Consider the following 26,906-nt stretch of genomic DNA (forward strand, 5'->3'; position numbering starts at 1 on the left):
TATCGATGAAGTGACCTTATGAAGACGACGTTGATAGCGCTAAGAAATCTCATCCCAACTTCCTTTGCAGTCGGAAGGAAGCGTTCTGACTAGCGACCCACGAATTTCGGAACCCATCAGTGGAGTGGGCAACACTTACTGGCCCTTCATCGCCGGAAGTTTGCTATGCCTCGCTGCTATGGCTCTGGCTACCACTGGAATCCTGTGCTGCTGTCGGAAGTAAGCATTGTGTTTATGAATGCGTAAACATTTCTACGCCTACCCAACGAGGAAACCCTACCTACCTCCGTCCGTCCGTCCGTCACGTAAGACGATCGCTTTCAAGCTAGGGCCCGCAGCAGTGAGCTGATTGACCTTCGTGCTGCCTCTCGCTTCAACGCGAACTAAGCGGCGAGAACAAAGCGCACACGAAGCTATCAGCACTCGACATCACTGATCTCTTTCAAGACAAGGCCCGCGCGGCCGCGCAATACGTGCCGCCGCCGGTGTACGGTTGATCACGGTTCATAATGGTGCGGCAGAGATTGATAAGGTGCTAAGGAGCGATAACGGCTTATAATGATCGGAACATCATCAGCCCACATGGCGCCGCCACCTGCAGTAGTTTGCTTGCGTCATCAGTTCACCTTACGCCGCCGTCCGCACCAGTGTATGCCGCCGCAGCGCTGTCGGTTATACTGGTCGGATCAAGTTTCATAACATTGATAACGACACCGGGCTGCGTGGATATCAACAAGTGGCACAATGCTTACGCATTCTTGGACACTCCCGGAGGAGTTTCAGTGTGATTTTTGAATACGATTAATAAGAAGTCTGGATAAAGGCAAGGTTCAGATTTTTTTTATATAGCTCGCGACTCATTACCCCGCGAAAAGTATGCGATCGTGTACTTGGTAAGCTCGGTTATCTTTACTAAGATTTAAGCTGTGTGTACAAATAATAAAATTGCCGTGAAGAAGCAAGAAGAGCCCGTTTATGGGGTCCATAATTGTTTTCTCCCACAACATTCTTTTTAAACGGCTTTAATTATAGTTATTTAGAGTGCACAGAAAGTAATCCTTCTTGACGAGAGTTTGTTCAAGTTACCAAGGAAGCGGTTATTGAAGATTTGTGACTTTCTCTACTTTTGCCGGAGCTCAGCCCGCTCAAGATCCCTGGCCTATGGAATCACTTGTTACTATTATAAAATCGGAACTCATGTCTTCAGCTTAGCGGTTACTTGTGCCCATGTCGGTGCGGAACCCAGAACGTTGTCCGCTGAAGAACGATAACCAGATATGCATCGTAATCCAAATAACATGGTGCAGTAAGGACGAGGAACAAGTGCTTGTCCTGCGCTTGTCCTGTCGCGACTTGTTCCTCGTCCTTTCTGCACCATGTTATTTGAACTGCACCATGTTATTTGGATTACGATGAATAAACAACATGCCCAAACCTACTTCCTTCCGACATGCATGGCAGCCATTGGTGGCTGTTACATACCCGCATCACGTCACCATGTTACCTCAGACACCTTTCAATGCAAAGCTACGATACGACGAACTTACCGCCATTTGTCCTAAAAAAACAGTGGTTCCAATTGGAATAGAGATATGAGGGCTTGGTGCTGGTGTATTTTGTTACAACACGCGTCATTTATCACGGCACACACCACCCGCCCTTTTACGGTTGAAGAACGACGAGGCGGACAGCCCCGGTAACGTTCTCATTCACATTGATCCGTCTCAAAAGTACTATAACATCCTCATGACATCCTCAGGACGTGCACTTGAGAAGGTTAGGACGTCCTCAGAACATCCTCGCATGAGTGCCAAACATGTATTTAAGCGTATTTGTTCAACATGAGTCCATGCTCAAGGCATCCTGAGGATCTTTTCAGTAGGAAAATTCAGCAAAATCATCTTAAATGGTCTGCCGATTAACGCCTTGGTCGATATGGAGAAGAGAACTTGGTATTCTCTCAACTTAGTGCTAACCTGCACGTGAGCCAAAATATTAACAATTCTGGGCATCTTGAGTAGCTACTCTCCATTTGTGTTTCTTGGCATCAACGCAAGCGCCTCATGATCCTATAGTAGTTCCATATGAGTAATCATGGCGGCAGAAAAAGTACACCCCTTCACCCTGTATCCTGTAATTTCTACATTATGCTGCCCGGAGGTGTTCTCTGCAAAAGAGCTGCTTGGCTTAGTGTTATACTTATTCTAATGAAGAAAGCTTCTGCAAACAGTTCTTTGCCTCGGCTTTCAATTTCGGTCCTAGCCTTTATGCGGCTTTCTTCCAATAGCGCGTTCTCTGGCTGCACTACTCGAATTGACGCCTTTCTAAAGCAAAGTTGAGAAGACTTTGGTCGCGACAAATAATTTCATTGACTAGATTTCCCATCAAGCGGATAATTTTATCCTTGCAGGTACAATAAATAGAAATGTTAAATTAAGGAGCATTAGCACATTATGCTTCATGAGTGGTAAAAAGTCCCATTTTATCGCGAGAAGAAGAATTATAGTAAGACAGAAAAGACTCAGAAACCAAATGTGGGCGGTGATGTAGCCCTGCACTTCCTAACACTATCTCGTCGAAGACTTCGTTGATTTAGACAGCATTTGCATGTGTGTATAGCTATCTGTCTTTCATTAATGAAGGACTACAACCTCGCTGTAAAGGAACCAAAGGATCAGCCTGAAAGCATGTCTTGAGAACTTATCTGAAGCCAAAAATGACCCAAATGCGAGAATAAAGCTTTTGAACTTGTGAGGTCACACGCATAGGCAGTGATGTTTCGACGAGGAATTGAGTAAAAAAAGTTTCGTCCGTGTTTCCTGAATAATTTCCAGATACTGTTATCACAGAATGAATAAAAAACCACTAAAAGATTTCCGTTGCAAACTCTGTATGCGAGTTGCAAAAGAGAATCTACTCAATAATGGCTGCTGCTTAGTCACCGTTCTGTAAGTCTAAAGGCGCCCATATGTTTGACCTTGTTTTTGCCATTGAAAACCTGCAACATGTAAAATACCACGTAGCAAACACATTACATGCTCAATCCTAAGCTGAAATGCCAGAACTGTTCAAAAGAGTACAGAGCAACCTCCCCGTCCTGTGAGATGAAAAGAGGAGCTTTCGTGGATGGTAGATAAGAATTTTGAAAGCTATCAATAATCTCGGAGCAAATAAAGAAGTGGGCTATTTTGTATATAATGACAACATCCTGCCATGAGTTTTGGAAACATACCGTTTCATGTACCCCCGTCTGCTGTTCTTTTAACATCCATGTGATAGGAAAGGTTATGATATTACAGCGAAGTTGTCTATCGCTCGGATCCCGGGAATTCTTCGTGGCATTACTTCGACAGATAACTATCATCATCTACAGCTCATAACGCCCAATGCAATGGCTCATACCCCCGTAATGCAGAGGCTACAAGCACTCAGCTAAGTGAAGCGTCTTCTTTGGAATCCCGCATACATCATACAGAACAGCACACGTTTCAATAAAGAACAAGCTTCGAATAAGCATCCGAACCACATAATTGATGATAAGACGCTCGTGATAGCAATGCGAAGCATGAAGCGCTCGCCGCATACGTTTCCCCCGGTAAATATTACTGTTGCGCAAGCTGCCGCGGCGATGGCAGCTTGCGACGTGGGGGGTACGGTCGCTAGTCGTTCGTATATGAAATAACCAGCCTATCAACTAATTTCAACGTTGTTGCAGCACCGCTAGGGCGGTGGCGTGCTGTCAAAATTACCATTGCTACCATTAATCTAAATCCATAAAGCATTGCATACCTCCCTCAGCAGTTGTATTGGTGGTTTTCAACAGCTTCGCTGGAAATCCACATTCGCAGAGCCGGAATGGCGAGTCAGTTTTTTAAAGCATGAAATGCTTTTAGCTCCCGTTGTCGGCGACCTTCAAGTGACCTTGAGTACAAAGTCAGAGCTGTTATCCGGGCACTCAAACGAGAGCATCCGGGCATCGTTGCGAGAATAAAACGAGATCATCCGGGCAACCAGTACATTGTACTTTGTCGCTTGCTTGCCCTTCATTCGCTTTGTCTTCGTCCGTCGCTACTGGCAATGTCTTGTCTAGCTTCCTCGCGCCGACTAAATGAAGGACAAACAGAGCTTTATCCAGGGAAGGAACGCGGAATGAGTTGATTCCAGATGGTGGAGGTTCAATGAAGTTCACCTTGTAGAACATTCCAGCAGCTGTCTTCTAAAACTAGCTTTCTGCTGCTCCACCACCTCTTTCGTCAGCCAGCGTCGCACCTCCACCAGATGTCACGTTGCAGTGACCGTCATGAACGCAGTAACAAAGCTGCAATTGACGAAACACCCTTTATTGAGCGAACTTCTGCCCCTAAAGGCAAAGTGACATTCAAAGCACAATGATAGCAGCGAACACATTGGGCGATCGTCAAAAATCTGATGCGGGTCGAAAACGTCGGCTTTTATACATGACTCGCTGACATGACAGAAGACACGCGGGCTGGTGCCCGCGTGTCTTCTGGAAAGTACTACACAATTTACATCGCGCATGCAATCACAGTACACAAGGTTCGGTCACAACAGACAACAAAAAGAACCATCGATAACATTCGAGAAACTTCCGATAAATGCGGGCGCGCCCTGCGCTGAGCGATAACGTTTAACAATTGTTAGCCAGTGAAAGGCGGTCACCCGAGAAAGATAAAAACAAGTACACGTGTCAATATCGTGGAGGCGAGAGCTTGACTCTCTACAATGGTTGCTATGTGGTCATTACTGTTCTGTTTCAAGGTCACCACTGTAAAGCGCGAAAGAAAAGAAAAACCGACAAGTTGCAAGACTGATTCCAAAACACGCGCCCTGGGCCATGTTTATTCTTCTTTCTTGGTTCCTTGATGTGAGCGCCACCTGACAAGGTTGGCATTGCAATGTCTTCATTTGGGACATATGTTCTTCTGTTCCATCAGTCATATTCTTCTGCGTTAATCATATTAGCTTAAATCGTGAAATTTTCCAACTTTTATGTCTTTGATCATATCATGGGTTCTAAAATGCCATGCGAGCTGAAGCAGGTATTTGTTATAGAAAATGTCGGCTTCTGCTGTAAAGAAAAAGAGATATCAGAATTGTTGTATGGCAGTTGGCATTTTATCTACACTCTTTGCTAGCGTTACGCAAATCACAATGATGCCCGAAACACGTACGCGTCTTCAGCTTACATATGTTCCAACTCTAAATACATCAGCGCAAGGCCTAACTTCGAAGCCTAACTTCAAGTGCACCTTCTCAGTGTTTCATGTTAGGCATATAAAGAATTTGAGGGCGACGTACAAGCCACAGAACTAGGGAATACATGTAACTGAGGTAGAAAAAATTTAACTTTTTGCTTTATGGGACTAAGGCAGTGCTAAATATAGCTAATGCAGTGCGAAATCACATTTTATCAACGATCTTAATTATGTCTCTTGAAGTAAGCATGGTCATTAAAATTTACAGTGCATTTTCGGCTATGATGTATCGCCTATGATTTAAATATCTTTGCGGAACCCGTGTCTTATATTTATTCTATTTTGTTTTTTGTTTTTCAGGAGGCGCTCAAGTCACCGTTGGCCACCTGACATTGCTGCGGTAGTACTAGAAGAGCGCGTCGCGGAAGAGCCTAAATGTGCGTTTGCTTAGATAGATTGTTGATACGTATGTTTTTTAACGAATTAATTGTGGTTTCTGTGTCATGCAACATTCCCAATCAATTTCTGTGTTTTTGTTTTTTTTTTTTTTGTTTGTTTTTTTCCTCAGATTTTTGCAATGAAATGATATTTTTGGTTCAATGTCAACTTACCGGTAAACTGCAACAATAACGAAAAAAAAAAAACAACTTGCTCTAAATGGGAGGTGAGAAATCTATAATCACGTTGTAGTAATAGTGAAGAACGAGACAGTAGCCAAACTTTGAGTCGCGAATTTAACGCTTTATTGAGCGAACTTGTGCCACTCAAAGCACGACTATATCGGTGAGTGCAGTCGTTCGTCTAAATCTGGGGCCGAATTCACAAAGCTTTTCGATCGTATGTGCTGCTTTCCATTGGCCAGCCCGCCTTCGCTAATGATATGTCCAATACCACGATTGGCTGACACCTGATGCTAAGAACAGTTCAAGAGTAAGAACGTTATTGTGAATCCGGCCACTGATCTGCGGGTCAAGCAAGTCGGCTGCTTATACATGGCTCGTCGCAGCTTTCAGCGTAATCACTGGTGTTCGCGTGTGGTGCAGAATGTGCAACACTATTCGTGTCGCGCATGCAACCTGATTACGCAAGGTTTCCTCGCTGTATAATCGGCCGCAACATTCGAGTGAATTCCGATACGTTAACGGCACGTCTGGCGCCGGCTCTTAATATTGAAATAGTGGTTGACCGCTGAAAAACAATCACCAAAAAACATAAACAATTTGTATGCATGCACTGTGGTAGCCACGGAGGAAGGGAAAAAACTGCGGAGACCCATTTCATGCGCTAGGAGAAAAGTGTGGAGGAAGTCACGTGACATTTTTTGGCTTTGGTGGCCATGTTGTCGTGGCAGAATGGCGGTTTTGTTATGGTGATGTGCGCTTCATTGGTGTGCTGTTATGAAGATCTCTACGCTTTGTGCCGCAGTGCCAGCTAGACCGTGCTCTCCCCGCTGTTGTGACCAAGCGGGACTGGAGGAATCAAAAGCGTTAAACGAGCGCGCATGCAGTGCTGGACACCGCGTATTGCTGCACTAACTTGCCTCACGGTCCAATTTGGGGAGTTGGTAGAGCAGAATACTCGGACGACATGACTTCGGCAACGTTATGTGACGGCACACCGCGATTATATTTGTTGGTCGGATCGCTATGGCGTGCGCGCAGCCTGGCGGTGTTGCTCGCTGGAGGGAAAATATGTAAACCAGAGAGGAGAGTCTGCCACCACAAGGCGACGGAGTAAGGCCGACTTCCGGCGTCGCGGAGGCTTCACAAAGGGTGACGTCACGGCCTCGCCTCATTTTTTTTCCCCTTCTTCCTTGGTGCCAGCATTGGGTCATTTCGCGACACACTCACTGCGGTAGACATATTCACTGGAAGCGGCCTGCAATATGCACGTGTTTCATCGTTATATTTATGACCCCGAATAAACTAATTTGTCGAGTGTCTCAACCTTAACTACCCGCCACCTGATTTCCACTGCAACACCCTTGTTTGGTGAGGGATGAGAGGTTGCGCAAGAGAGAACCTTGATGTATCCAAGGATACATCAAGTATAGAGCTGTAAAAATATGTTTATTGCCGGGGTTGCTATTCTTCGGTACCTACGCTTGAAGGCGCACTGCAGCACACTGTAAAATATTTTTCACCCTTGAAAGTGAATGAGGGTGTAAATAGTTACACAGCTGACACCATTACACCAAAAAGGGGGTAAGGGTGTCAGTTAAAGATTGATTTATACCTTTATTCAATTTTAGGGCGTAAATTATTTTTCAATGTAGACATCGCCCGGCCGTATTCTGCAACATTTTATTTCATTTATCGTTCTTTCCGCCCGCCTTCATTGGCTCTGACGTTACTTTCACCACCACCGGGCACGGTTATCACTGGGAACGGCAAATGAACGCACCACGCTATAACAGACGCGAAGGAAAGGAAAGCGATATGACACGTCATAAAGCATGGGCCCTGATGACCATTTCTGCGAAAATTGTGAAAGGTCGCTATATTGAACAATGATTTCGCGTGAAAATACTTTACGTAGGTAGCTACAAGACTCCCGCAGTCGGCTTGTATGGTTATCTTCTTGCAGTGTGCGTACTTTAGCGCCATCACATTTCCACTGAACCGATTTTTCTTTTCTTTTTTCGCAATTAATAGAGGGTATCGGGACCTCTTCCTGTATCTCCTTCTCAATCTGTAATTCCCTGCAAGTTTATGATCAATAAACTATAATTCCAGTACCTCTTTAACTACTAGAGCAGTCAACTCAAAACGGCACTCATTTCATAACTTAGAGGCAACCTAACCGTGAGTCTTGCAATGCGTGTCTGCATTTCAGTTGTTGAGAAGTCAGCAATCGATCGTAAGACGCAGCGTGCGGAGATGAACGAGTACATTTCCACGGACAGCAAGTCAGCAGCTCCCGCTGCCGGAGGCTCAGCCCCTAGTCGTCCGTCGAATCCCGTGCCCATCAAGCGTTTCCAAGAGTACGTGACGCGAGCTCTTGTTGAAGGCACACTGGAACTTGAGTACACGGTAGGTGGAAATCTTTCCTTCTGATAATTTTCTTTCTCCCCATTCTCCTTGCCCCAGTGCAAGGGCTCAGTCCTGGTTAATTTTTATGCCTTGCATTTATCCTTATCTTTCCCTCGCTTTCTTGATGGGTGTAATTACTCTACAGTAAAACGCGGTGTAACAAATGGTCCTCATTGAACAATACGCTTGCACCGGGCTGTCCTATTGCAGCAACGCTGAGAAATCCCTGCCCAAAATTTGTGCTATTAAGCTAACTTTTTATTGGGTGAACTTGTGCCCAGGAAAGCAATCATTCATATCGCAACGATAGTGGCAGTCACGGTCGTCGGCCGTCGAATATAATCCAACGGACCGAGGTTGTTCACTATTTGCGCGTCTGGCCATACATTTCAATGTAATGACGTATGTTAGCGTGCAATTTTACCAGCTACAAAACTACAATATGTACTCCAAAATAGGTCGAGCACGAATATAGATCGACCCCTGTATATTGTGCTCTCTGAGAAATAAAAAAAATTGGAGGACGCTTAAGCTTCGCCTTTAAGAGTGGAACGTGATAGCGTTATCGGGCCCCGTTCGCGACGCATTTTTCTTTCAGTAGGTTTCACTGCAACAGAGGACTTGGGAAAGCCAGCCTACAAAGATCAAGCTTACATCGATCCTCTTAAAATCGGCAACATTTTTAAACAGAAATGCATTGCTGGGAAGGCGTTTTTATAGGGGCAATATAAGTCAACTTATGTTCAAATGTCAAGGCCCTAGCCCCTTTTTTATTATTTTATTAATTGTTTACTACTGCCCCGACGCGCGCGTGTGTCCAAAACGCATTTGGCAGGCGAAGTGCCAATTTGAACTACCGAGGATGCGAGCGCCATCTGGATAACATTTTCGCAATTAAGCTACCCGAGCGCGTAGCTGTAGGTCTGGTGGAAATGCTGGAAAAGGGGTTTGTGTTTGAGTTCCCTGGTAACATAATTATCTTTTCTCGTACATTCAAATTACAATCCGACAGCACCAGGTCTGTAGGTTTTGGTTAAGTCGTACTTTACCATTTTCCTGATAGAGTTCACTGTGAGAAATTCAATGTTTGTTCACTAACACCTTGCGCCACGCGAAGGCCTGCGCGGTCGGGGGTCAGGTTGGTTGGGGATGATTTTCTCCGCCACGGACGGCAACATCAACGCCGACGCCGGATTTTCTGCGACACGGGGCATTTAACGCTATCGCGTTAAAAATTAGCGTAGCTTACACTGGAGGCGCAACGCTAAAGAGACAGCGGAGCTGATGGGCACCTAGCCAGTCCTGGCTTTTGGGCTAGGCTAAGCACTACAAGTCAACCAGAGCATGTTTCGTAATTTACTGATTATTGATCAATTATCGATGGCTATTGATTGGCGATCGATTGCCCATCACAAGGCATTGGTCACGCATTTGAGCTAGGCTAAACACTGTGAAGTCATCCCCAGCATTTCCCGGAATGTATTGATTTTTGTCGATTATTGATTAGCTATTCGTTGGCTATCGATTGGCTACCACAAGGTACTGGCCACGTATTTGGGATAGGCTAAGCACTACCAAATCATCCCCAGCATTTTCCGAAATTTTCCGGATTAGCAATTTATTGGGTATAGATTGGTTATCGATGACTGACTAAGCTTAAGTAGTGCCAACTATGCTTATCTAGACGTAGCCAGGCTCAGCTTCGCTAGTTCACAGGGGTATGCGTTATTGCGCTTGGACCCTTTCAGCACTACCGCCAGGATCGGCCCCCATTTTCGAATTCAGCAGACACATTACGCGCGGCTTAAACATCTCTGCTGTTAAAAATTGTTCAAATACAGGTGAACCTATATTGTCACCTGTAGTAGTGGGAATAGGGCAAGCGCAGAGGCGCAAGAAGAACGAAGTGCGCGTGCTAACCGCCCCGCTCGATGGTTAGCTCTCGCCGCCATTTTCTCCAGAGCCCAGCTGCTCATAAATAAACGTCGTTAGCCCCCTTTGAAGGCGCGTGGCAAAGTGGTGGAGGTGCGGGGTACTTCTCACTCATGCCGAAGACTCCTCCTGGGAGCGGAAGCACCAGCCCTGTGTTAGTCGATACTCCCGTCCATCGGACCAGCCGCAGGATCCGGGGACTGCCTCCTGAAGATACTGAAGACATCGCAGTGCTTCAGACTACCCCAACCGGTATGGAACGTTCAGTGACGAATCGGTATACGCTTCAAAATCCACTGGTGCCGAAGTCGTTCCATGGCGACGTCTTCGAAGACGTCGAGACTGGAAGACTGAATGCAACGAATGGGATGACGCGACTAAACGTAGGAATGTCTACTTTTGCCTGGAGGACGGCGCGCGTACATGGTTTCAAAACCGTGAGGAGCAACTGACGTCGTGGCGCGACTTCCGTCGTCAGTTACTAGACACCTACGCCAGTCCCGATCGCCGCGAACGAGCCGAACGAGCAATCCAGGCCCGAGTCCAGCTTCCCAACGAAAGCGTTACTGCGTTCGTCGAAGATATGACGCGCCTCTTCAGACGAGCAGACCCTGGAATGACCGAGGACAAGAAGCTGCGTCACCTGATGCGAGGGGTGAAAGAGCAACTCTTCGCTGGTCTGGTGCGCAATCCTCCCAAGACTGTCGCCGAATTTTTAGCCGAGGCTGTAAGTATGGAAAAGATGCTTCAGCATCGCTCGAACTTTTATGATCGGCAAGTGAACGCGAGTACTGACATTTTGACGGCCATTGGAAACAATAATGACAACCTTCGCGAACTCATCCGCACCGTTGTGCGCGAAGAACTAATGAAGGTTTATGGCACGCCACAAGCCACGGTGAGCTCCATTACAAGTGTTGTAAAAGATGAAGTGAACCAAGCGCTCCGGTCCAACTTTCCTTTTGCTAACACCGCGCCTGTACCTTCTGTACAGCACCGTGCGACCTACGCAGAAGTGTTGAGACAGCCTGCTTCGTCCCCGCCGCTGTTTGTCCAGGCCGCTCATCCGGTTGCACTTCCACCAGCCCCACCGGTGCCGTACATCGAGGAACGACGCACGCCTCCACCGTTTCACCATGCCGCTCCTCCGATTGTGCTTCCGCAGGAGCAACCAGTACATTACGCCGACGATCGACGCATGTCCCCTCGGAAGTCAGATGTTTGGCGCACTCCGGATCGCCGTCCTCTGTGCTTCCACTGTGGTGAGGCAGATCATTTGTACCGCCAGTGCCCATACCGACGCCTTGGGTTGCGGGGCTTTTCCGCCTACTCGCCACCACCCCGACTGGGCCAACGACCTCGGGACATTGAAGATTATCTCGCTCAGCAACGCATGCCACCGCCAACCGGGCGGCAGTCGCGCTCACCGTCGCCAAGGCGATTTTCACCATCGCCTCAGCGGTATTCGAGCAGACGGTCGCCAAGTCCCCGCCGGGAAAACTAACTCCAGCGACCTTTGGGGGCGAGGCCGCTGGCAGACGACGCGCTGAAGACCTCCGATCGACGCAAGTAACGAAGGGTACCGGACCGACATCAACTGCAGCTGAACGGAATGACCGGCTTTCGCTCGACATACCTGTGGTGATTGACGGTTATGCGGTTAGCGCTTTAGTGGATACCGGAGCGGACTATTCTATATTAAGCGGGAAGATGGCGACGTTTCTGAAGAAAGTAATTACACCTTGGCATGGTTCGCAGATTCGTACGGCTGGTGGTCACGTCGTTACTCCACTGGGAACCTGCACGACAAGAGTTCGGATTCGAGGATCGACATTCGTGGCGAGTTGCCTTGTCTTACGAGAATGCTCCCGCGACGTCATTCTTGGAGTTGACTTCCTGCAGGAATACGGCGCTGTTATTGACTTACGGGGAGGTGTAGTCACGTTCTCAGCCGACCAAGCAATCGACACAAACGCTGACAAACGACGTGACGACGCGCTACGTGTTTCCGCCGAAAGTGTTACGCTTCCTCCACGAGCCAGTGTTCTAGTCGAAGTGATGTGCGGTGGATTGCGCGAAGGTGGAGTGGTCGCAGAAAGTAACTTAGCGTATCTACTGACGCAAGGTGTTTGTGCGGCCAGAAGTGTGCTACAGCTTCGTGATGGCCGATCTAAGTTGCTAGTCACCAACTTTAGTAACGAGCATCGACACCTTTTCCGCGGTACTTCCATAGCGTTTGCCGAAGAAATAGAACACGTTGCTGAATGTTTTGCCCCTGAACCAGTGAGGATGGCTGACAAGGCACTGGGCAACGTCGACATTAATTCAGAGTTGTCTCAAGACAAACAGGCAGCACTGCACGCGCTCTTGCTTGAATTCAGGGCATGCTTCGCAAGCTCGTCTAAGGTGCGCCAGACTTCAGTTACAAGGCACAGGATCATCCCATGCGACGACGCACGCCCGATACGCCAGCAGCCCTACCGCGTGTCGGCAAAGGAACGCGAAGCGATTCGTACGCAAGTACAAGAGATGCTTGAAGACGGCGTGATCGAACCTTCCAACAGCTCATGGTCGTCTCCGGTCGTTCTTGTCAAAAAGAAAGACGGAACGCTACGCTTTTGCGTCGACTACCGGAAGCTCAACAACGTAACTAAAAAGGACGTGTACCCACTGCCACGTATCGACGACACGTTAGATCGACTGCGGCGTGCCCAGTACTTTTCGTCACTCGACTTGAAAAGTGGATACTGGCAGATCGAGGTAGACGAACGAGACCGCGAGAAAACTGCCTTTGTGACTCCCGACGGCCTTTATGAATTTCGAGTGCTCCCTTTCGGTTTGTGTTCAGCCCCAGCTACTTTCCAGCGAATGATGGATACTGTCCTCGCTGGATTGAAGTGGCAGACTTGCCTTGTGTATCTTGACGACGTAGTTGTCTTTTCTGAAACATTTGAGCAACATCTTCATCGCCTGCGGCATGTGCTAGAAGCGCTCCGATCGGCTGATCTCACGCTTAAACCAGAAAAGTGTCACTTCGGTTATGAAGAGCTCAAGTTTCTTGGACACGTCGTCAGCGGCAAAGGAGTTCGACCCGATCCCGAAAAACTTGCCGCTGTAGCAGCTTTTCCTCCTCCTACCGACAAGAAGGCCGTCCGACGCTTCCTGGGCTTCTGTGCGTATTATCGCCGCTTCATTGACAACTTCTCGAGGATTGCGGAACCCCTGACTCGCCTTACCAGGGATGACACGCCATTTACCTGGACGCATGAGCAACAGACGGCCTTCGCTGACCTACGACAACGCATGCAGTCAGCACCCGTCTTGGCACATTTCGACAAAGAGGCTGACACCGAGGTGCATACTGACGCCAGTAACATCGGCCTTGGCGCAGTACTCGTCCAACGTCAAGACGGCATTGAAAGAGTAATTGCTTATGCTAGTCGCTCGCTGGCCCGTGCCGAGGCGAACTACTCTACTACAGAAAAAGAGTGTCTCGCGGTCGTCTGGGCGATCACGAAGTTTCGCCCTTATCTCTACGGCCGCCCCTTCAAAGTGGTGACAGACCACCATGCTCTATGTTGGTTGGCGAACATACGCGATCCTTCAGGACGACTGGCACGGTGGAGCTTGCGGCTACAGGAATTTGACGTCACCATAGTTTATAAGTCTGGCCGCAAGCACGAAGACGCCGACACGTTGTCGCGTGCTCCCGCCGAATCTGTCAGTCGACAGTCAGAGGACGACGACGGCTTCCTGGGCGCCCTCACTACGTCGGACTTGGTCAGATGGCAGCGTGACGACGCTGAAATTCGACCTCTAATCGACCACTTAGAGGGCCGTCAAACAACCATACCACGCCATCTACGTCGCGTCTTGACGTCCTTCTGTCTACGAGACCATGTGCTGTACAAGAAGAACGCCCGCCCGAATGACGGAGCCTACCTCCTAGTAGTTCCCAAAGACTTGCGGGACGATATTCTTTTCACTTGCCACGACGAGCCTACATCTGGCCACCTCGGCTCCTCACGAACGCTTGCTAGAGTGCGCGAGATGTATTACTGGCCCGGGCTGTCGGCAAGCGTCAAACAGTATGTTAAAGGCTGTCGTGAATGTCAGCGGCGAAAGTCACCACCCCTGAAGCCCGCCGGGTTATTGCAACCCATCGAACCACCTCATAAGCCATTCAACCAAGTCGGCTTGGACATTCTTGGGCCGTTTCCTCTATCAACCGACGGCAACAAGTGGGTGATTGTCGCCACTGACTATTTAACCCGCTATGCTGAGACTGAGGCGCTCCCACGAGCCACGGCTTCTGAGGTAGCGCAGTTCTTCATGTGTCACATTGTATTGCGCCATGGTGCCCCATCCATTGTTATCACAGACAGAGGAACGGCGTTCACGGCACAGCTCATGGACGAAATTTTTCAACTAAGCAACACCAGGCATCGAAAGACAACCGCTTACCATCCGCAGTCCAACGGCCTTACGGAGCGACTAAACAGGACCATCACAGACATGATCTCTATGTACATCGACGTCCAGCACAAAACATGGGATCGTATCCTGCCTTATGTGACCTTCGCGTATAATACCGCCGTACAAGAAACAACGCGCTTCACACCATTTCGCCTCGTCTACGGCCGCGAAGTACAGACGATGCTGGACGCTATGCTTCCGTGCCACGACTCCGAGCACCTAACTACTGACGCCGAAGAGTTTGCTCAGCGCGCTGAGGAGGCTCGCCAGCTCGCGCGGCTGCACATCGGTGAGCAGCAAGTCTCAGATGCGCGGCGCTATAACATCCGTCACCGGCAAGTGCGCTACAGTCCCGGAGACCAAGTGTTGGTGTGGACCCCTGTTCGCCGCCGTGGCCTTTGTGAAAAGTTGCTCAGCCGGTATTTTGGCCCATACAAAGTGCTGCGCCGCATTAGTGACGTGAACTATGAAGTCGTTCCAGACAGTGCGGCGCAAACACGGCGTAGACAACCACCTAGCCCTGACGTCGTTCACGTCGTACGCATGAAGCCCTACGTTGCGCGTTCGTGATTTTTACGCTCCCATTTGCACCTCATGCGCTTACCTCTCTGTTTCTAGAGACGTAGAGAACTGTTTCTAGCTACGCTGCTGTAGCTATCACTGTGTTCTGTGCTCGAGCACTTTCACTGAGCGTGTTTTCTTTTTTTTTGTTGTTTTTTTGTTTGTTTGTTGTTGTTGTTTTCCCTTTCCCACACCACTTCCTGAGCATCGAGCCGATGCTCTTTCCGAGGAAGGGGGGAAATGTCACCTGTAGTAGTGGGAATAGGGCAAGCGCAGAGGCGCAAGAAGAACGAAGTGCGCGTGCTAACCGCCCCGCTCGATGGTTAGCTCTCGCCGCCATTTTCTCCAGAGCCCAGCTGCTCATAAATAAACGTCGTTAGCCCCCTTTGAAGGCGCGTGGCAATATCTTTTGACAAACGGAAAAATTGGTATATGACACACCTTTATTTACAATAAGCTTGGCTCGGCCACTCGCACGTCGCTGCCACAAGCTACATCCTCGTCAGAACTGTCAGGAAAGTTGCCCTCGTCGGAAGGGAGAGTCCGTTGCGCCGCATGAACTTTTGAACCCAGCCACGACTCGTTTTAAACTTTGACAGGCCGATCCCATCTCGTTGCTCCAACTGCCGGGCTTTCGGCTGAATGTCCTCGCAGGACACCTCAAGACCCTTTGCACGCTCCTCTTCCAGATGAAGCCTCAGTTCTTTCTCGAGAGCGTCACGCCTCCCGGTTGCTGGGCCGCGAAAAGCACGACGCCGCCCGTTGCACGAAAAAAGATGGTCGCGCTCCTTGCTCCAACCCTTAGTCAGGTTTTCATTCAAGTGGAACATGCGCTGAGTGGCGCAATTGGAGTTATCGGCAAAAAGTACCACTTGACGGTTGAAGTCAGCGCTGTAGATCTGCCGACGTGACATCGTCGCGCAGCCGCGCAGCAGCAAATGAGAACCGTCGCGTAGAAATGATCGCAAAAGGGCGACGCAGAGGGAAACAACCAATAAACAAGTGTGTTTCTTTCACCAGAAACAGGCTTGTGTGTTTCCGCAGAAAGGCGCCGCTTCGGCCCTGCCTGCACGGCGGTTTATGCCCCAAAGTTGCGTCGAACGCGGCGAGCGCGTGCCGCCACGGCTGACGTGGTTTTGGGCTTAGTCTCAGGGAGCGCTCGAGTACTGGTCGCTGGGCTTTATGTCGGTGAGCGCTCCCGTACTCGGCGAATACGAAGCCCGCGGCTCCGGCCCTGTTCCACATTGGAACTCCATAAGCTCGGTACTTTTGCTAGCTTTGATCGCGAATATAGGTCGAGATTCTTTGGTCACGAACGATAGCTAATTATGGGTAACATTTCATGAAAAAAAAAGGTCGACCTATATAAGAATAAATACGGTATTGGCGACGCGCGCACGATCTGATCGGATACGCCTCCGTGGCTACAGGATTAACGGCAATGTTTGAAGATTTTTCGTTACTGTCGACACGTCTTGCGCCGAGGAACAGCTTGATAGCAGTGACACGGCCGCTGGATAAAAAAGAAAAGGTGCCTTTTTTTATCCAGTGGCCGTGGCAGTGATAACACGTTAAAAAAAGAAACACAAAGACAAACTCAGACACCGACTACTGGACGACTAGCATTTATAATGACTATGCAAGTATAAGAACAATGGGAACCGAGGGGCTCGATTTTTTATTAGTCATAACCACATAAAGCCAACATACAACGAAGCCAAGGAAAGCATCGGGGAAATTAAGTGTAGTTCAAATTGGAATATAGAAAATAATGAAGAAAAGGGAAATGAAAGTGGACGAAAAGATAACTTGTCGCCGGCGGGAGCCGAACCCGCAACCTCCGTATTACGCGTGCGTTACACTACCAATTGTGCTACAGCGACGGCCATCAATTCGTCCACTAACTTGGGTATTTTATGTTTTACTAGATCTAGCCCTAGGAGTGTTAGCCAGCGCCACTCAGAACCATGGTGGGCGGATGTGGAACATCCTTTTTAGCCCGATGGCGTCACGATACACGTGATCTTGGGAGAGCAGGCACGTGGCTAATAAACCCTCGCATGCTACCTAATGATATCAAGGCTGCCAGATTCGAGACCCGCGTAATGAAATACGAAAATAAGAATGGGAACCGAGGGGCTCGATTTTTTTATTAGTCATAACCACATAAAGCCAACAGACAACGAAGCCAATGAAAGCATCGGGGAAATTAAGTGTAGTTGAAATTGGAATATAGAAAATAATGAAGAAAGGGGAAATGAAAGTGGACGAAAAGATAACTTGTCGCCGGCGGGAGCCGAACGCGCAACCTCCGCATTACGCGTGCGTTGCACTAACAAGTATAACTACGCGTGCGTTGCACTACCAAGTAAGTTGCACTTGCAAGTATAAGGCGTTAGTTAATATTGCAACACATGATATAATCGTTCGATTCATGCAGGAACTTAGACTCCGGAAAACGTCTAGGCTAGCCTTTACCGGAAATATGCTCACGAAGTATATTATGACGCACTGATTAAGTGTGTAGTTATTTATAAATGATGTACATATGATAGCTCGATGTTCATGTCCAGCAGATTTCATAATCAGTGTAACGTGTTACACATGGCGAATGCTCAGTTAGACTACGAATTAATAAGCGTTTTGATTATATGCACTGTTCTTGCTTTAGTTTCTTAAAAACAATCTTGCTTCCTACAGACGCTGAGGAATGGGAGGCTGCACCCGACAACCGTTGCGGAAAAACCTGACAACAGGCCAAGGAATCGCGACGGAAACATCCTGCCATGTAAGAATTTTGACCGCCATTGAGGGGAACGTTATACTCTAAGGTCGTGCACCTATAACAAGCCGTACCGATGTAGCTACCCTATTTTATACGGCCCTCAGTAACAACAAGAGTTTTAAGTCACATTTAGCTCGGACCCATCCCTGATTACCCCACCAAACTTCTGGTCATTGACATTAACGCCAAATGTTTAAATAATATGCCTTACATGCGTAATCTATTTCAGTCAGCGGCGGACAGTTCTTGAAGCGCAAATTATTGCAGTGAACCACTTCCAGGCCACGAAGCTGTGCCGGCGAGCAACAGTGCATACCCTTATGTCTCGGCACGCCTCCGAATAGAGCAGACAGGACCACAGGTGGGCCACCTCACGAAATGCCCGCCTGATGAGGTCGACCTCAATTACCTCAACCTCATATAGTGAGGTGAGGTTGGCGACTGATATAAATTTCGTGACAGAGGTCAACGATGCTGACCAATAGGTCATGCGTCACATTGAGGTTCAGTGAGATCGGGTGTTCGGTGAAGTCCAGTTCTGAAGTCAATATTTTGCGCAGCTCCTCAGGTGTATGCCTGCTTCTAACGAACAAATGAGACCGCGGTACTATTTATACTTTCTGCTGATCTACATTTATACATCTTTAGAAGTATGTCTGCAAGTCAGTATCAGCCACGAGAAGTTTCAGTGGCGTCCTCTCACGTGTAACGTCACCTGGGGTATTCCGCTGTCTTAAAGCTTGCACTACCAGCTGCGTTGCGTGGTAATACGCTATTCGCCACAACATCAAGCGGTAGGAGATGGGCAAACCTGGCAGGCCGTCGGAAGTGTGGGTAATTCCTCCACTTGTGCACTAGCCATTTGTAGGCAGACTTTACCCCATCTGCTGCGATATTACACTAGCAATAAATTGTGGCATTAGGTAATTAAGCCACTGATCAGCAGTGTCAAACGGTCAGACATGGTACAAGCCGAATGGTTGCTTAAGAAGCGTGAGAACAGCAATGGCTGAGCGCTAAGCCACATGCTTACTTAACATTCTTTCATGGCAATAGGAAGGTTGGCCGATTTTTTATAAAAAGTGACATTCTAGGAATGCATATTATCAATTGATTGTAATGATATGGTTGCAATACCAGACAATTTACTAAACTACAGCGGAGCGCCGCCGTTTACATTTCAGTGCTTACCAACGACCGCTCGTTGACAGGTTTTCGGTGGTCGTAAAATGGCTAGCTGGAACATCTTGTAGACCTACAGGCTGACATAGTGACAAACTTACGTTATAAAGTTCGGCGCCCGCGTCAGAAACAAGGTATATAATAAAGACTCGATATTTTACGATAAATTCTCATTTTTTGCCCCTGCTTTGGGTAGGCATGCGCAGTTCACGGGGTAACATTTGTCCAGCGATGCAAATATTTCCTATCCTGTAGCGAAAACAGGCAATAAACCTGGGTCAAAGACTTCTGTGTTGCCTTAAATATAGTTTTCCGCATGCCTCTGATATTAATTTGGGAAACTAAAGCAATGAAAATAAGATTACAATTACGGATTGTTGACAAAATACTAAATAGCATAAGCGTTAGACATACAAAGACAGGCAAAGAGACGCACACGATACCAGTACAGTATGTGCACTACGGTTACCTTAACATATTTTTCTGCGTATCTTTTTCAACCTTTGATTATTTTTAATTTTTCAGTAACCAATTGAAGTTTTGTTATTGTTTCGTGCATTGTAAAAGTGGAGTCAGAAGTAATGGTTCTATCATGCAAACCAAACTACCAATTACTTCTCGCATAAGGCAAAGGTAACAGACAGGCACCTTTGCCTAATGTCCTCGTTTCTTGTGTGCGCGCTGCAGTTTCAAGATGAATAGCGACATTCATTGTAGGGATCGTAACAGCGCAAACAAGACACGGACAAAAGGAAGGAAAATCGACAACACGGCGCTGTGTTCAAGATCCAAGACACGTTGCCGCCAGCCATCAACGAGGTTGTTGCATACGTAGAACCACGCGGCCTTGGTTGCTCCCCACAGAAATCGGAGCTCCTTCTATACAAGCCTACGTGGGGAGGTCGACGCCCAGACCCTCATCCCCCGTGATACAACTCCACGTGCATCAGCAACTCATACCTACAGTGCCTAGCATCCGTATCCTTGGCTTACGCATCCAACAAAACGGCAGAAACACGGAGATGCTCAAGCAATTAGATAGTCATGTACACCAAACCACTCGCCTCATAGCACGCATCGCAAATCGACATCACGGCATGAAATAAAACAGCCTGATTCATCTGGTAACCACCTACGCCCTGAGCAGGATCACCTATGTCGCCCCGTGCCTTCGCCTCAGTGCGACTGACAAGATCCATGATCAAGAGGGCCTATAAGCAAGCCCTACATCTTCCCATTTCCACCTCTAACGAGACACTGGACGCCCTTGGCATTCACAACACCATAGACGAGCTTACTGAAGCTCAGCTTATTACCCAATACGAACGACTCGCCAACTCCACCACGGGAAGGCACATTCTGTATCACCCTAGGCATAACCTACACCACCCAATTCGAACCAAAACTACCCGTCCCTCCGAACATTCGTGCTCAGTTATTTATCCCGCGAGCGACGTGCAGATAGAGCTAAAAGCTACAAAAGCGCTACGACCAAGCCGCAGACGTAGCCTACGTGGACACCACGGAATACCCCATCAGAACTCCATGGCGGTCGCCGTAGTCGCGGGCTCGCAGTACCGCCTCGCCACGGCCGCATCAATGCTCACCATTCAACCCGATGAAGGAGACGAAGAAGGCCTACGTCTCTAGCAATGTACACTGCATCATCAGCGATTCCAAAACGGTCATTCGCAACTACACAAGAGGACTGATAGCACCCCAAGCACAGAGGATACTGGTCCGGCACTCCCCCCCCCCCCCCCCCCTGAAGGCAACCTAACCCCCCCCCCTCCCCCAGCACACTAAACACTGAATAAATCTTAATCCACCAATTGGCAGCTACTTCAGACGCGAACTTTCCCAAATCCCGCGCTATACCACCGCATTTACCCCGATGCATATTCCCACCCTGCAAAGCCTACGAGGCCCGCGCTGACCTCGATCACATCATCTGGGCATGCCCCAAAGCTTCACCCACCAACACCCACCGCACTAACGCAACACGCATCATAACTACGGCCGAGCAGTGGGAGACTATGCTGCTCAGCTTGGACCCAGAAGAGCAGCTCGGGCCGTCCGGATGGCCGAAGACGCCGCCAGAAAGCAAGGACTGGCCGCCGTATGTGGAAGTGGAGGACTCGGGGTTAGTCTCCCAACCCCCGCCACGCCCTGACCCCATCATGCACACAATAAAGTTTTCTCTCTCTTTCTCGAAGTGTTCTCGGAAAGAAAATATTGCGCTGCATTTACCTTTGCAAACGTAGCGTAGCCGGCCACAAAAATTTACGCCACGTGGATTGCACGACGAATGTGAATTTATGCTCTGTTGAGGCGTCTGGCTTCTAATTTTTTGTATGTCTGTGTATGTGGCAGTAACTATTATAGATTTCAACTTTGAATTGCAGGCTGTGTACCCAGCCTTGTGGTAATTTGGGTCTTTTTTTTTTCACAAGTCCGACGCGCCGTAAATTTTGTGGTCGACTGTGCGTAATTCAATCTCTAGAATCCTCCCAAATGTTGGAATTTATGACCAGATACGGTTGTGTCCGCTCTGAAAAACTAGAACTTTCATGCTACCTCTCAGCGTACAAACGTTAATAGTTTCATCATTTTCTTTCCTCTGTTCAGACGACCACTCGAGAGTTGTGCTTACGAGCGATGACGACATCGTGGACTACATCAATGCAAGCTACATACCGGTGAGACATACTTCTCCATGTACGTTGCCAGCTTCTTTAAAGTAGTAGTAATCATAACAATATAATGCAAAAAAAACATTGTGTTTAGCTTACTAAGGTAAAATATTTATGCATCTGTTTTTTGTGCTTCTTCTCTCAGTACTGTTCTCGCGCAAAGAAATTTTTATGGTTTTCACAGTAAGGGCAGAAATATTTCAGTGTTGTAAGAGAAAATTGGTTGCTTTGTGGTTTCTGCAGGATTCCCCTCAGATGGGGGCTCATGGTTGCTATTGTGTGCAGGCACATCAGCCATAAACAAAAACATTTAGGCCACCCCGTTCATCTGTTCTCTCTGCGATCTCGCGCATAAAATGGTTATAGTCTCCGTTAGTACGCCGGATACTATATTGTTGGCTTGCTAAGCCTGTAGGTGTGCAGTGCGCAGGCAGCGCAGGATGTTCGTTGTGGTGAATCCCTCTCCTTCACTTTTTCTCTAGGGTTTCAGAAATCCGCGAAGATACATCGCAGCACAAAGTGAGTTATTCCGAGTTGTCGTTCTCAAGTTGCAGCATCCATCATTTTTCTTGTGGAAGAAATAAATGTTTTGTTTCAGGTCCTGCCCGCACAACCACTTCCGACTTCTGGCAAATGGTCTGGCAGGAAAATATTGTTAAGGTGGTCGCACTGTCCGAACCCAAGGAGGAGGTTCGTCGAGTTCTATTTATTTATTTATTTATTTATTTATTTATTTATTTATTTATTTATTTATTTATTTATTTATTTATTTATTTATTTATTTATTTATTTATTTATTTATTTATTTATTTATTTATTTATTTATTTATTTATTTATTTATTTATCTGGTACATGCTGCTGGCCTTAGTATCAGGCATTTGTCAAGAGTGGGTGTATAAAGCGCCATCATTTGTCGAATGATGGCGCTAGACAGTACAAGAATACATCTGAAAAATTGCCGTGTACAGCATCTTAATGCTGCGCGTGACGAAGTAAACATTCAATAAGATAGCTAGTTAATCAAAAGCAGGGGTGACCGTGAGTGCCGGGTGCTGCTCTCATGCCGAATTATAGCTCAAGCTTAAAGAAGAATTCAGTCACTTTCCCCAAAGTGCGGTTGAACCTCTGTCCTCTGGTAAAGCAGCCCAGTGCTCTAACCATTAGATGACAGTCGCACGCATACCTATATCTTGCGTGAGCACACTCGCAGCAAATCACGTGACGTCAAGCACTTGGCATGCCGGCCGCGAGCACGTCGTTGAACACGGTACATCACGGTGACGGCGACGCTCCGAGCGTGCCTAGAGTGCCCGTGCGAGTGCTATAGCAATGATACTCTGCACCATGTATAGCCTTAACCTGAGTTTATCGTTTTTGTGTAGCAATTTCCATTTGTATCTTGCTGATTCATATGACGATTGCTGTAGTCTTGTAGCCCATTTATTCGTATAACAGCAGAACCAGTCAAATACATGAACGCACCAACAAATGACCATATTTGTAGTTTTAAACTGCTGCGTCTCGTAGAATATTTAGCTAGTCTGTCTTATTTTTCCTTTATATGCTTTTTAAAGAAGACATGCCATGGTGCACCGTCATATTGGAGCTTTACGTAGCAATGAAAAGGGCAAGAGCACGTCCACCCAATCAACAAGTCTCAGGGCATTGCGAGTCGAACTGAGAGCTCGAAGATCCTCTGATCGCAGGGACCACCATGTCGATATGCAGTGTATAACTTACGACAATAGTAGGTAAAGTGGGTCACTTTGATTTTAGCCTTCTATTGTAAAAACTGCTGGATATGTTCATCTAAGATTTTGCGGGCTGAATGAGTATGCTCTTGGACAACCTGTAATCATTTCTGTAATTAACTGTCAAATCTCACATAGAGTATATACAAAATATATAAAATATTCCACAGTCTTTATTGTTTGTTTGCTGGGCCCAGCTGTCACTATTCAAAAATATCCTACAACTTTTTTGTTTGTTTATTGGACCGGCTATCCCTCACCTTTCATCATTTCATTTTGTTTAGGTCCGACACACACGGATGCTAATGAAACACGGCCTGAAATTAATATCATGCCTCTTTTCGTAATTGTCATCAATCAGCTAGTGGACGTGCTCAGGTGAAACGTGAATCCGCCAATAATATTTCATATAGGTGACTGCACGGCGGTCATCTATGGAAGCTTCTGGAGGAACCATATTCTCTTTCCTTTATAGCAGGTCCTTATGAGCGCTATTAGTGCACACACCGCATAAATTGGAATTAGGTTGAGATTTTTTCCCGGAAAGGAGCAGCTAAAGTCAACTTTCTTTTATATAGCGGCCTTTATAGCATATTGTGAGACGTCGTCTGGCTAAGCCAAAGTCAAGGGTAGATCTACATAGTGTTTCATTTTAGTTGCACCAAATTTTTTAAAAATTACCTGCGGCAGATAGCACAATTATAATCCTTGATCTAAACTACTCGATGAGGCGGCCATTACTTCCACGAGAAATCAAAACGCCTAATTGAATAATTGACATAATTACGCTAATTAACTTTTTAATTAACTATTTTACGGCATATGTTTCAATTAATCTACGGATTATAGCCGCTGAGTTTGCAAGGCGTATCCTCTTGGAACGAATTCTTAGGACTGAACCAGTTTCGAGATATTAATTTTCAGTGTCCGACGAAATTCATGGGCGTTCCAGTTAACTTTTTGAGGAAAACGCTGTTTTATGCATTGAAGCACTTATAAAATCACGATTGATAAGGGTTCAACACGGGTGGATAAGGTGCTAAAGAGAGATAAGGGCTTATAATGGTCGGAGCAATTCATATAACGCTTAAAAAGCACCGATAAGAATTGATAAGGGTCGGATCAAGTTCAGTAAGGTTGATAAGGACCGATAAGAGTTGATAATGGTCAGGTCATGTCCGATAAGATTAATAAGGGCAGATAAGGGTTGGTAACGATCGGATCGATTGCGATAAGGTTGCTAGTGGCTGATAAGTGTTGATGAGGCTAGGATCGAGTCCGATAAGGTTGATAACAACCGATAAGGGTTGATAAGGGTCGGATCTAGTCCAATAAAGTCGATAACAACCCATAAGGGTTTATAAGGGTTTTTACTGGTCGGATTAAGTATAATAACATTGATAATGAGACCGGGCTGCATAGAGATGAGCGAGTGGCACAATGCTCACACATATTTAGACAACTCCCGGAGGAGTTTCGGCGCGAATGTTTTATTTGCAGCCCATCACAGGCAGTCTCACGTGTATGCTCCTGCAAGCACACACCCTTGGCGCGATGCGAAGTATTGACGGAACGCGCGGAATGATAAATTTTCGTTGCCGAACTTCTTGCGTAGCTTCCACAGCGTCGCACCTGATGTCTGGAACGGAGTAAAGCTAAGCACAGTGCTTGCGGTAAATGGTGAACTACATGCGCCTTATTTTATTCCGATAGCAATTATATGGACACTGCAAAGCGGATTTCTGCCGTCGGCGTCGCCGTCGCCGTGAGGTTCCGTATGACGTCAACGGCGATGATATCGTCGCCGCGCTCCGGATGCTGTATGTGCGAGTGAAAGAGCGCGAGGGACGCGCGCTTTCACAGGGAGCGAACGCACATCGGAGGGCAAACGCGCGTTCTGCGCCGTGCTCCCTGAAGGGCTGCAGAATTAAGCGTCTCTTTCCTCCTTTCCGTATATAGAGAGCAAACGCGACTTCTTCCGTCGCCCAAAAGGCCGTGGGGGAAGGGATAGAGGGAGGGAGGGATGGATGGGAGGCGACGTCTAGCTGCGCCACCAAATGCGTATTTATATAAAAAATTCACAACATATCCACGGGGTGAATGATGATGAGTGGGCGAAGCTCCGGAGGGAATCATCGGATCTCCCGCTTAAGGGGACGCTAGCACAAACGCGTTAGAAACGTGCAGTACTCTCTAGTAAGGGGGAGCGGCCACAGCGTCTTACGCAGCCATTTACACATGCCGGAACGTGCACCGCGTTTGCCGACGCCATCACATGACTGCCGAGAGAGTATACCCCCCGTATTCATAAACGCTCCTCGACTTGAACTTGACTTGCCACCGCTTTGGGCAGCGCGTTCGAAACGCGTTGAAGGTAAGGCGGAGAGGCCACAGCGTCTTACACCAGCTTCTTACACGGGCCGTAACGCGCTAGCACAAACGCGTTAGAAACGCGCTAGAAACGCGGCCTTTCGTTAATGTTGGGTATTTATTGCCATCGTGGTGCGTGTGTCCATGTCCGCTTCGTGGCGTAGTGGGCTAACGCCGCGCGCTCGGAAGCGAGGGGTCCCTGGTTCGATTCCGCGCTACGGACACAACTTCGGAATTTTTTTTTCTCATTTTTCTCAGACTAGTTACACACTACTACTACGACGACGACGACGGGGACGAACGGGTGCCGCTATAAGGAGCTTCGCCCCTAAAACGTTGCGAGGCGAGAAGGTGGGTAAGATTCCCGACGCTGCTCGACGAATGCCCCATTCTCATCCCGTCGAAAACCTCCGAGCCGGCCCCAGAGGCACCGGCAACAGTCACCAACGCCGCGCGCGTTCTGTGCGAACGCGGGCAAAACGCCGACGGCGTCGACAACAGTTCTGCGCGTTGCTTGTGCTGCTGCATGTCCAAGTTTATACAGCTGATAAAACTACTATCCTTACTCCGTATAGCACTCTACTAATTTGCTATCACAATTGATGCTTCGCCTTTCGGGTGAAACTGCGACAATTTTTTTACTACTAAGCATAAAGTCATCTGGTACGTTTTGATGGGAGGTAGAAAAGGCTTCGCTATGGCAGAGTAGTTTGAGTACCTTGTAAAGGTACAGTTTATAAACGCCGCCAAGTTAGAAACAAGTACTGCAGCAACTATAGTAAGGTGACCGTTTCAGGCGGTGTACTGGCCAGAATCACAGGGAAAATACGGAAGTATTACGGTGACCCTGAAGAAGACTGAACTCAAGGCTGACTTTGCAGTGCGGGAACTCGAATATCAGTGGTGA

At 47.6% G+C, this 26,906-nt stretch overlaps 1 protein-coding gene across 1 annotated transcript; it reads left to right on the forward strand.

Moving 5' to 3' along the window:
- LOC119433011 (receptor-type tyrosine-protein phosphatase epsilon-like) lies at window positions 1-26,906 on the forward strand. Its single transcript, XM_037700166.2, has 8 exons — window positions 1-219; window positions 5,577-5,653; window positions 8,052-8,248; window positions 17,918-18,005; window positions 21,813-21,883; window positions 22,360-22,396; window positions 22,476-22,567; window positions 26,796-26,906. Exons 1-8 carry the CDS (start codon window positions 179-181, stop codon window positions 26,904-26,906), a joined length of 714 nt encoding a protein of 237 aa, XP_037556094.2. The 5' UTR covers window positions 1-178.

The sequence above is a fragment of the Dermacentor silvarum genome, chromosome 11 (assembly GCF_013339745.2).
Source record: "Dermacentor silvarum isolate Dsil-2018 chromosome 11, BIME_Dsil_1.4, whole genome shotgun sequence".
Taxonomy (NCBI): domain Eukaryota; kingdom Metazoa; phylum Arthropoda; class Arachnida; order Ixodida; family Ixodidae; genus Dermacentor; species Dermacentor silvarum.